The 12217-nt window shown below is 59.2% G+C and overlaps 1 protein-coding gene across 1 annotated transcript; it reads left to right on the forward strand.

Annotated features, from left to right (window-relative positions):
* The first annotated feature begins 315 nt into the window (after positions 1–315).
* Positions 316–9796, forward strand: LOC134433594 (hydroperoxide isomerase ALOXE3-like). Its single transcript, XM_063182411.1, has 8 exons — positions 316–372; positions 527–571; positions 696–749; positions 1070–1239; positions 4765–4886; positions 6190–6290; positions 8643–8813; positions 9614–9796. The coding sequence occupies exons 1-8, from the start codon at positions 316–318 to the stop codon at positions 9791–9793; spliced, it is 900 nt and encodes a 299-aa protein (XP_063038481.1). The 3' UTR covers positions 9794–9796.
* The last annotated feature ends 2421 nt before the right edge of the window (positions 9797–12217 follow it).

Here is a 12217-nt window from a genome sequence, read left to right on the forward strand (position 1 = left end):
TCGGTATTTTGGGCAGGAATTTCGGGATTTTTGCGGGACTTTGGTGTCCCCCCGATGTCCCCACGATGTCCCCACGATGTCCCCTCAGTGTCCCCGGTGTCCCCAGGCGGTGGCGCTGGGCCGGCGCGGGCTGCTGGCGCCGGTGGGGCGGGATTTGGGGTAGAATTTCGGGATTTTGGGCTGGAATTTCGGGATTTTGGGCTGGAATTTCGGGATTTTGGGCTGGAATTTCGGGATTTTGGGCTGAATTTCGGGATTTTGGGCTGGAATTTCGGGATTTTTGCGGGACTTTGGTGTCCCCCCGATGTCCCCACGATGTCCCCTCAGTGTCCCCAGGCGGTGACGCTGGGCCGGCGCGGGCTGCTGGCGCCGGTGGGGCGGGATTTGGGGTAGAATTACCGAATTTTGGGGTAGAATTACCGAATTTTGGGCTGGAATTTCGGGATTTTTGCGGGACTTTGGTGTCCCCCCGATGTCCCCACGATGTCCCCCCGATGTCCCCTCAGTGTCCCCAATGTCCCCTCAGTGTCCCCAGGCGGTGGCGCTGGGTGGGCGGGGCCTGCTGGCACCGGTGGGGCGGGATTTGGGGCTGGAATCGCGGGATTTTGGGCTGGAATTTCGGGATTTTGGGCTGGAATTTCGGGATTTTTGCGGGACTTTGGTGTCCCCCCGATGTCCCCACGATGTCCCCTCAGTGTCCCCGGTGTCCCCAGGCGGTGGCGCTGGGCCGGCGCGGGCTGCTGGCGCCGGTGGGGCGGGATTTGGGGTAGAATTACCGAATTTTGGGGTAGAATTACCGAATTTTGGGCTGGAATTTCGGGATTTTTGCGGGACTTTGGTGTCCCCCCGATGTCCCCACGATGTCCCCACGATGTCCCCTCGGTGTCCCCAGGCGGTGGCGCTGGGCCGGCGCGGGCTGCTGGCGCCGGTGGGGCGGGATTTGGGGTAGAATTGGGGGATTTTGGGGTGGAATTACCGAATTTTGGGCTGGAATTTCGGGATTTTTGCGGGACTTTGGTGTCCCCCCGATGTCCCCACGATGTCCCCAATGTCCCCTCGGTGTCCCCAGGCGGTGGCGCTGGGCCGGCGCGGGCTGCTGGCGCTGGTGGCGCGGGGGCTGCGGGCGCTGCGCTGGCGCTCGCTGGTGCTGCCGCGGGACCTGCGGCACCGCGGCGTGGCGGCCACCAGGGGGCACCACTTCGGCAGCGACGCCACCCGCGTGTGGCGGGCCATCCGCAGGTGGGGACACCCCCAGGGTCACCTCAGTGTCACCAATGTCCCCTCAGTGTCACCTCAGTGTCCCCAGTGTCCCCTCAGTGTCCCCTCAGTGTCACCTCAGTGTCCCCAGTGTCCCCTCAGTGTCCCCAGTGTCCCCAGTGTTCCCAATGTCCCCTCAGTGTCCCCTCAGTGTCCCCAATGTCCCCAGGTCACCCAGGTGTGGCGGGCCATCCGCAGGTGGGGACACACCCAGGGTCACCTCAGTGTCACCAATGTCCCCTCAGTGTCCCCTCAGTGTCCCCAATGTCCCCTCAGTGTCACCTCAGTGTCACCTCAGTGTCCCCAGTGTCCCTAAGGTCACCCAGGTGTGGCGGGCCATCCGCCGGTGGGGACACACCCCCAGGGTCACCTCAGTGTCACCAATGTCCCCTCAGTGTCACCTCAGTGTCCCCAATGTCCCCTCAGTGTCACCTCAGTGTCACCTCAGTGTCCCCAGTGTCCCCCCAATGTCCTCAGTGTCCCCTCAGTGTCCCCCCAATGTCCTCAGTGTCCCCTCAGTGTCCCCAGGTCACCCAGGTGTGGCGGGCCATCCGCAGGTGGGGACACCCACAGGGTCACCAATGTCCCTCAGTGTCCCCTCAGTGTCCCCCCAATGTCCCCAGTGTCCCTAAGGTCACCCGGGTGTGGCGGGCCATCCGCAGGTGGGGACACCCACAGGGTCACCAATGTCCCCTCAGTGTCCCCTCAGTGTCCCCTCAGTGTCCCCAGGTCACCCAGGTGTGGCGGGCCATCCGCAGGTGGGGACACACCCCCAGGGTCACCTCAGTGTCACCAATGTCCCCTCAATGTCCCCTCAGTGTCCCCAGTGTCCCCTCAGTGTCCCCTCAGTGTCCCCTCAGTGTCACCTCAGTGTCCCCAATGTCCCCTCAGTGTCCCTAAGGCCACCCGCGTGTGGCGGGCCATCCGCAGGTGGAGACACACCCCTGGTGTCACCCCAGTGTCACCTCAGTGTCACCAATGTCCCCTCAGTGTCCCCTCAGTGTCCCCAATGTCCCCTCAGTGTCACCAATGTCCCCCCAGTGTCCCCTCAGTGTCCCCAGTGTCCCTAAGGTCACCCGGGTGTGGCGGGCCATCCGCAGGTGGGGACAGCCACAGGGTCACCTCAGTGTCACCTCAATGTCCTCAGTGTCACCAATGTCCCCTCAGGGTCACCCCAGTGTCCCCAATGTCCTCCCAGTGTCCCCAATGTCCCCTCAGTGTCCCCTCAGTGTCCCTTCAGTGTCCCCAGTGTCCCCAGGTCACCCAGGTGTGGCGGGCCATCCGCAGGTGGGGACACACCCCCGGTGTCACCCCAATGTCCCCAAAATGTCCTCAATGCCCCCATTAATGTCCCCAATGTCCCCAGTGTCCCCAATGTTCCCTCAGTGTCCCCTCAGTGTCTCCCCAATGTCCCCATTAATGTTGTCAGTGTCCCCAATGTCCCCCCAGTGTCCCCATTAATGTCACCAGTGTCCCCAATGTCCCCTCAGTGTCCCCTCAGTGTCCCCCCAGTGTCTCCCCAGTGTCCCTAAGGCCACCCGGGTGTGGCGGGCCATCCGCAGGTGGGGACACACCCCTGGTGTCACCAATGTCCCCAGTGTCCCCAATGTTCCCAATGTCCCTTCGATGTCCCCTCAGTGTCCCCTCAGTGTCACCAGTGTCCCTCAGTGTCCCCAGTGTCCCCAGGTCACCCGGGTGTGGCGGGCCATCCGCAGGTGGGGACACCCACAGTGCCACCTCAGTGTCCCCTCAGTGTCACCCCAATGTCACCCCAATATCTCCAATGTTCCCCAATGTCCTCAATGCCCCCATTAACGTCCTCAGTGTCCTCTCAGTGTCCCCACTGTCCCCCCTGCTGTCCCCAGGTTTGTCACCTCCACCGTGTCCCTCTATCACCCATGTGACGCCCATGTCCAGCAGGACCCCAATGTCCCCAACGTCCCCATTGATGTCCCCAATGTCCCCAAGGTGTCCCCAAATCCCCCCACTGTCCCCAATGTCCCCAATGTCCCCAAGGTGTCCCCAATGTCCCCATTGATGTCCCCAATGTCCCCAATCCCCCTAGTGTCCCCACTGTCCCCAATGTCCCCAAGGTCCCCAAGGTGTCCCCAATGTCCCCACTGTCCCCATGGTGTCCCCAGGTTTGTCACCTCCATCGTGTCCCTGTACTATCGCTGTGACGCCGATGTCCAGCAGGATCCCAACGTCCCCAATGTCCCCAGTGTTCCTGATGTCCCCAATGTCCCCCCAATGTCCCCATTGATGTCCCCAATCCCCCCAGTGTCCCCAATGTCCCCAACATCCCCAATGTCCCCAATGTCCCCAATGTCCCCAAGGTGTCCCCAAGGTGTCCCCAATGTCCCCAATGTCCCCAAGGTGTCCCCAAGGTGTCCCCACTGTCCCCAATGTCCCCACTGTCCCCAAGGTGTCCCCAATGTCCCCAATGTCCCCAAGGTGTCCCCACTGTCCCCATCGTGTCCCCAGGTTTGTCACCTCCATCGTGTCCCTGTACTATCGCTGTGACGCCGACGTCCAGCAGGACCCCAATGTCCCCACTGTCCCCAGTGTTCCTGATGTCCCCACTGTCCCCAGTGTCCCCAATGTCCCCAATGTCCCCTGCTGTCCCCAGGTTTGTCACCTCCATCGTGTCCCTGTACCATCGCTGTGACGCCGACGTCCAGCAGGACCCCAATGTCTCCAATGTCCCCAATGTCCCCACTGTCCCCAATGTCCCCAATGTCCCCAACGTCCCCAATGTCCCCATTGATGTCCCCAATGTCCCCAGTGTCCCCAAGGTGTCCCCAATGTCCCCGATGTCCCCAGGTTTGTCACCTCCATCGTGTCCCTGTACTATCGATGTGACGCCGATGTCCAGCAGGACCCCAATGTCCCCAATCCCCCCAGTGTCCCCAATGTCCCCCACTGTCCCCAATGTCCCCATGGTGTCCCCAGGTTTGTCACCTCCATCGTGTCCCTGTACCATCGCTGTGACGCCCATGTCCAGCAGGACCCCACTGTCCCCAATGTCCCCAAGGTCCCCAGTGTCCCCAAGGTGTCCCCAATGTCCCCATTGATGTCCCCAAGGTGTCCCCTTTGTGTCTCCAGGTTTGTCACCTCCATCGTGTCCCTCTACTATCGCTGTGACGCCGATGTCCAGCAGGACCCCAATGTCCCCAATGTCCCCAAGCGTCCCCAAGGTGTCCCCAGTGATGTCCCCCAATGTCCTCAAGGTGTCCTCAAGGTGTCCCCCAGTGTCCTTAAGGTGTCCCCAAATCCCCCCAATGTCCCCAATGTCCCCAGTGTCCCCAATGTCCCCAGGTTTGTCACCTCCATCGTGTCCCTCTATTACCGATGTGACGCCGACGTCCAGCAGGACCCCAATGTCCCCAACGTGCCCATTGATGTCCCCAATGTCCCCACTGTCCCCAATGTCCCCACTGTCCCCAATGTCCCCACTGTCCCCAATGTCCCCAAGGTGTCCCCTCAGTGTCCCCATGGTGTCCCCAGGTTTGTCACCTCCATCGTGTCCCTGTACTATCGCTGTGACGCCGACGTCCAGCAGGACCCCGAGCTCCAGGCCTGGGTGGGCGAAATCTTCACCAGGGGCTTCCTGGGCAGGAGGAGCTCAGGTGGGCACGGGGGCACCTCGGGGGGGCACAGGTGGGCTCAGGTGGGCACAGGTGGGCTCAGGTGGGCACAGGTGACATCTCAGGTGGGCACGGGGGCACCTCGGGGGGGCACAGGTGGGCTCAGGTGGGCACAGGTGGCACCTCAGGTGGGTTCAGCTGGGCACGGGGGGCACCTCGGGTGGGCTCAGGTGGCACCTCAGGTGGGCACAGGTGGGCTCAGGTGGGCACAGGTGGGTTCAGGTGGGCTCAAGTGGGTTTAGATGGGCACAGGTGGGCACGGGGGGCACCTCAGGTGGGCACAGCTGGGCACAGGTGGGCACCTCAGGTGGGCACAGGTGGGTTTAGATGGGCACAGGTGGGTTTAGATGGGCACGGGTGGGCACAGGTGGGCACCTCAGGTGGGCACAGGTGGGTTCAGGTGGGCTCAAGTGGGTTTAGATGGGCACAGGTGGGCACGGGGGGCACCTCAGGTGGGCACAGGTGGGTTCAGGTGGGCACAGGTGGGTTTAGATGGGCACAGGTGGGCACAGGTGGGTTCAGGTGGGCACAGGTGGGTTTAGATGGGCACAGGTGGGCACAGGGGGCACCTCAGGTGGGCACAGCTGGGCACAGGTGACCCCTGAGGTGGGCACAGGTGGGTTTAGATGGGCACGGGTGGGCACGGGGGGCACCTCAGGTGGGCACAGGTGGGTTCAGGTGGGCACAGGTGACATCTCAGGTGGGCACGGGGGGCACCTCAGGTGGGTTTAGATGGGCACAGGTTTGCTCAGGTGGGCTCAGGTGGGCTCAGGTGGGCACAGGTGGGCACAGGTGGGTTTAGATGGGCACGGGGGGCACCTCGGGTGGGCACGGGGGGCACCTCAGGTGAGCACAGGTGGGCTCAGGTGGGCACAGGTGGGTTTAGGTGGGCACGGGGGGCACCTCGGGGGGGCACAGGTGGGCTCAGGTGGGCACAGGGGGCACCTCAGGTGGGTTTAGATGGGCTCAGGTGGGCACGGGTGGGCACAGGTGGGTTTAGATGGGCACAGGGGGCACCTCAGGTGGGCACAGGTGGGCACAGGTGGGCTTAAATGGGCACAGGTGGGTTCAGGTGGGCTCAGGTGGGCACAGGTGGCACCCCAGGTGGGTTCAGGTGAGTTCAGGTGGGTTTAGATGGGCACAGGTGGGCACGGGGGGCACCTCAGGTGGGCACAGCTGGGCACAGGTGGCTCCTCAGGTGAGCTCAGGTGGGCACAGGTGACCCCTGAGGTGGGCACAGGTGGGCACAGGTGGGCACAGGTGAGCCCGGGTGTGCCCGTGCCAGGTGTGCCCTCCCGCCTGGACTCCGTGCGCGGCCTCGTCACCTTCGTCACCACCGTGATCTACACCTGCTCTGCACACCACGCGGCCACCAACAGCGGCCAGGTGAGTGACCACTGACCGCCCTGAGTGACCACTGACCACTGACCACTGACCTGAGTGACCACCCAGAGTGACCACAGTGACCACTGACCACTGACCTGAGTGACCACTGACCACTGACCACTGACCACTGACCTGAGTGACCACTGACCACCCTGAGTGACCACTGACCTGAGTGACCACTGACCACAGTGACCACACACTGACCTGAGTGACCACAGTGACCACTGACCACCCAGAGTGACCACAGTGACCACTGACCCCTCACACTGACCACTGACCCACCGTGATCTACACCTGCTCGGCGCACCACGCGGCCACCAACAGCGGCCAGGTGAGTGACCACTGACCACACTGACCACTGACCACCCTGAGTGACCACTGACCTGAGTGACCACTGACCACTGACCACACTGAGTGACCACACACTGACCACAGTGACCACTGACCCACCGTGATCTACACCTGCTCGGCGCACCACGCGGCCACCAACAGCGGCCAGGTGAGAGTGACCACTGACCACCCTGAGTGACCACTGACCACCCTGAGTGACCACTGACCACTGACCACTGACCACAGTGACCACTGACCCCTCACACTGACCACTGACCCCCCAGAGTGACCACACACTGACCACAGTGACCACTGACCCACCGTGATCTACACCTGCTCTGCGCACCACGCGGCCACCAACAGCGGCCAGGTGAGTGACCAGAGTGACCACTGACCACCCTGAGTGACCACTGACCTGAGTGACCACTGACCACAGTGACCACACACTGACCTGAGTGACCACAGTGACCACTGACCACCCAGAGTGACCACAGTGACCACTGACCCCTCACACTGACCACTGACCCACCGTGATCTACACCTGCTCTGCGCACCACGCGGCCACCAACAGCGGCCAGGTGAGTGACCACAGTGACCACACACTGACCACAGTGACCACTGACCACTGACCACTGACCTGAGTGACCACTGACCACCTGAGTGACCACTGACCCCTCAGAGTGACCACACACTGACCACACTGACCACTGACCCACCGTGATCTACACCTGCTCTGCACACCACGCGGCCACCAACAGCGGCCAGGTGAGTGACCACTGACCTGAGTGACCACTGACCACAGTGACCACTGACCACTGACCACTGACCACCCAGAGTGACCACTGACCCCTCAGAGTGACCACACACTGACCACAGTGACCACTGACCCAGCGTGATCTACACCTGCTCGGCGCACCACGCGGCCACCAACAGCGGCCAGGTGAGTGACCACAGTGACCACTGACCACTGACCACTGACCTGAGTGACCACTGACCCCTCAGAGTGACCACTGACCACTGACCACTGACCTGAGTGACCACTGACCACACTGACCACTGACCCACCGTGATCTACACCTGGTCAGCGCACCACGCGGCCACCAACAGCGGCCAGGTGAGTGACCACTGACCTGAGTGACCACTGACCTGAGTGACCACTGACCACCCTGAGTGACCACTGACCACCCTGAGTGACCACTGACCCCTCAGAGTGACCACACACTGACCACAGTGACCACTGACCACCCTGAGTGACCACTGACCACCCTGAGTGACCACTGACCACTGACCTGAGTGACCACTGACCACCCTGAGTGACCACTGACCCCTCACACTGACCACTGACCCACCGTGATCTACACCTGCTCGGCGCACCACGCGGCCACCAACAGCGGCCAGGTGAGTGACCACTGACCTGAGTGACCACTGACCACCCTGAGTGACCACTGACCTGAGTGACCACTGACCCCTCAGAGTGACCACACACTGACCACAGTGACCACTGACCACCCTGAGTGACCACTGACCACAGTGACCACTGACCTGAGTGACCACTGACCACAGTGACCACTGACCACTGACCACTGACCACCCAGTGACCACTGACCCCCCAGAGTGACCAGAGTGGCCAGAGTGACCACTGACCCCTGACCCCTGACCCCTGACCACCCAGTGACCACTGACCAGAGTGACCGCTGACCCCCCAGAGTGACCATTGCACTGACCACTGACCACTGAGAGTGACCACAGTGACCACTGACATCGGGGTCCCTCTCCCCATTTTCGGGGTCCCCGACTCCGATTTTGGGGTCCCCGACTCTGATTTTGCGTCTCTTTTCCCATTTTTGGTCACTTTGATCTCTCTGACATTGGGGTCTCTCTCCCCCATTTTTGGGGTCTCTTTTCCCATTTTCGGGGTCCCTCTCCCCATTTTCGGGGTCTCTCTCCCCATTTTCGGGGTCCCCGACTCCGATTTCGGGGTCCCCGAGTGTGATTTTGGGTCTCTTTTCCCGTTTTGGGCAGTTTGAGCTCTCGGCCTTCCCCCCCAACGCCCCGGCCGCCATGCGGGCGCCCCCTCCCCAGTCCAAGGCCGCCCTGAGCGAGCGCGAGTTCCTGGAGGCTCTGCCGGCCATGAACACCTCGGCCACGGTGCTGGCCGTGCTCTGGGTGCTCAGGAACGAGCCCATGGACATGGTGAGACCCCTCCCCAAATTGGGAACCCGGGCCCTGAGACCCCTCCCCAAAATAACCCAGAAAAAACCCCAAAAAACCCCAAAAAATCCCAAATAATGCACCCAAAACTGACCCAAATCCACCCAAAACCGACCCTAAACCGACCCAAACCAACCCAAAACTGACCCAAACCCACCCAAACCCACCCAAAGCCCTGAGACCCCTCCCCAAATTCTCTCTGCAGCGCCCCTTGGGCCGTGACCCCAGTGCTCCCAGTGCTCCCAGTCCATCCCAGTTCACCCCAGTTCACACCAGTTTGTCCCAGTCCCTCCCAGTCCCTCCCAGTCCCTCCCAGTCCATCCCAGTCCATCCCAGTCCCTCCCAGTTCATCCCAGTCCATCCCAGTAACCCCAGTTTGTCTATCCCAGTCCCTCCCAGTCCCTCCCAGTCCATCCCAGTTCCCTCCCAGTCCTCCCAGTCCATCCCAGTCCATCCCAGTCCCTCCCAGTCCATCCCAGTATATCCCAGTCCCTCCCAGTCCCTCCCAGTCCATCCCAGTATATCCCAGTCCCTCCCAGTCCATCCCAGTTCCCTCCCAGTCCCTCCCAGTCCCTCCCAGTCTATCCCAGTCCATCCCAGTCCCTCCCAGTCCCTCCCAGTTCCATCCCAGTCCATCCCAGTCCATCCCAGTCCCTCCCAGTCCCTCCCAGTCCCTCCCAGTTCCATCCCAGTCCCTCCCAGTCCCTCCCAGTCCATCCCAGTCCATCCCAGTCCATCCCAGTCCCTCCCAGTTCACACCAGTTTGTCCCATTTGCCCCCAGCGCCCCCTGGGCCGTTACCCCGACCGTCACTTCACCGAGGGCGCCCCCCGGGCCCGGATCCGGCGCTTCCGGCGCCGCCTGCGCCGAATCTCCCGCGGGATCCGGGCCCGGAACGCGGCCCTGGAGAGACCCTACCCCTACCTGGACCCCGAGGGCATCGAGAACTCCGTGGCCATCTGAGAGACACCAAAAATGTCCAAAATCACCCCAAAAATATCCCAAAATTAGCCAAAAATACACCCCAAAATATCCCAAAAAACAGCTCAAAAATATCCCCAAAAATATCCCAAAAAACAGCTCAAAAATATCCCAAAAATATCCCAAAATCACCCCAAAATATCCCTACCCCTACCTGGACCCCGAGGGCATCGAGAACTCCGTGGCCATCTGAGAGACACCAAAAATGTCCAAAATTCACCCCAAAAATATCCCAAAAAACAGCTCAAAAATATCCCCAAAAATATCCCAAAAAACAGCTCAAAAATATCCCAAAATCACCCCCAAAAATATCCCCAAAATATCCCTACCCCTACCTGGACCCCGAGGGCATCGAGAACTCCGTGGCCATCTGAGATATCCCAAAAATGTCCAAAATTCACCCCAAAAATACCCCAAAATATCCCAAAATCACCCCCAAAGATATCCCAAAAATATACCAAAAATACACCCCAAAAATATCCCAAAAAACAGCTCAAAAATATCCCAAAAATATCCCAAAATTCACCCCAAAATATCCCTACCCCTACCTGGACCCCGAGGGCATCGAGAACTCCGTGGCCATCTGAGAGACACCAAAACAGCCCAAAATCACCCCAAAAATATCCCAAAATATCCCAAAAATATCCCAAAAATATCCCAAAAATTCCCCAAAAATCCCCCAAATTTCCCCAAAAATTCCCCAAAATTCCCCAAAAATTCCCAAAAATTCCCCCAAAATTTTCCCAAAAATTCCCCAAAATTTCCCCAAAATCCACCCCAAAAATTCCCCCAAAATTCCCAAAAATTCCCCCAAAATTTCCCCAAAATTCCCCAAAGTTCCCCCAGGATGGAGAACGGCGATGGAACCGTGACGTGCCCAGTACGGCACTGGTGTGTACTGGTCTGTACTGGTTTGTACTGGTTTGTACTGGTTTGTACTGGTGTGTACTGGTCTGTACTGGGCTGTACTGGTGTGTACTGGTTCGTACTGGTTTGTACTGGTGTGTACTGGTCTGTACTGGTCTGTACTGGTGTGTACTGGTCTGTACTGGTTTGTACTGGTGTGTACTGGTTTGTACTGGTGTGTACTGGTCTGTACTGGTGTGTACTGGTGTGTACTGGGCTGTACTGGTGTGTACTGGTGTGTACTGGTCTGTACTGGGCTGTACTGGGCTGTACTGGTGTGTACTGGTGCGTACTGGTTTGTACTGGTTTGTACTGGTCTGTACTGGTTTATACTGGGAGCTGTTACTGGTTTATACTGGGAGCTGTCACTGGTCTGTACTGGTTTATACTGGGAGCTGTTACTGGGTTATACTGGGAGCTGTTACTGGTTTATACTGGGAGCTGTTACTGGCCTGTACTGGTTTATACTGGGAGCTGTCACTGGTCTGTACTGGTCTGTACTGGGAATGTTGTTATGTACTGGGAACCGTTACTGGTCTGTACTGGTTTATACTGGGAATGTTGTTATATACTGGGAGCTGTTACTGGGTTATACTGGGAACCGTTACTGGTCTGTACTGGTTTATACTGGGAGCTGTTACTGGGTTATACTGGGAGCTGTTACTGGCCTGTACTGGTTTATACTGGGAGCCGTTACTGGTCTGTACTGGTTTATACTGGGAGCTGTTACTGGTTTATACTGGGAGCTGTTACTGGTTTATACTGGGAGCCGTTACTGGTCTGTACTGGTTTATACTGGGAGCTGTTACTGGTTTATACTGGGAGCTGTTACTGGTTTATACTGGGAGCTGTTACTGGTCTGTACTGGTTTATACTGGGAGCTGTTACTGGTTTATACTGGGAGCTGTTACTGGTCTGTACTGGTTTATACTGGGAGCTGTTACTGGTTTATACTGGGAGCTGTTAGTGGTCTGTACTGGTTTATAGTGGGAGCTGTTACTGGTTTATACTGGGAGCTGTTAGTGGTCTGTACTGGTTTATACTGGGAATGTTGTTATATACTGGGAGCTGTTACTGGTTTATACTGGGAGCTGTCACTGGTCTGTACTGGTTTATACTGGGAGCTGTTACTGGTCTGTACTGGTTTATACTGGAGCGTTACTGGTGTCAATAAAGGTGTTGGTGAAGCGGCACTGGTGTGTACTGGTGTGTACTGGTTTGTACTGGTCTGTACTGGTCTGTACTGGGCAGAGGTAAGACACAGCCAGGGATGGACTGGGAGGGACTGGGATGGACTGGGAGGGACTGGGACAAACTGGGACAAACTGGGATGGGACTGGGACAAACTGGGATGGACTGGGATGGACTGGGACAAACTGGGAGGGACTGGGATGGACTGGGACAAACTGGGAGGGACTGGGATGGACTGGGACAAACTGGGGTGGACTGGGACAAACTGGGACAAACTGGGAGGGACTGGGATGGACTGGGACAAACTGG

This window comes from Melospiza melodia, unplaced genomic scaffold (genome assembly GCF_035770615.1).
Source record: "Melospiza melodia melodia isolate bMelMel2 unplaced genomic scaffold, bMelMel2.pri scaffold_210, whole genome shotgun sequence".
NCBI lineage: Eukaryota > Metazoa > Chordata > Aves > Passeriformes > Passerellidae > Melospiza > Melospiza melodia.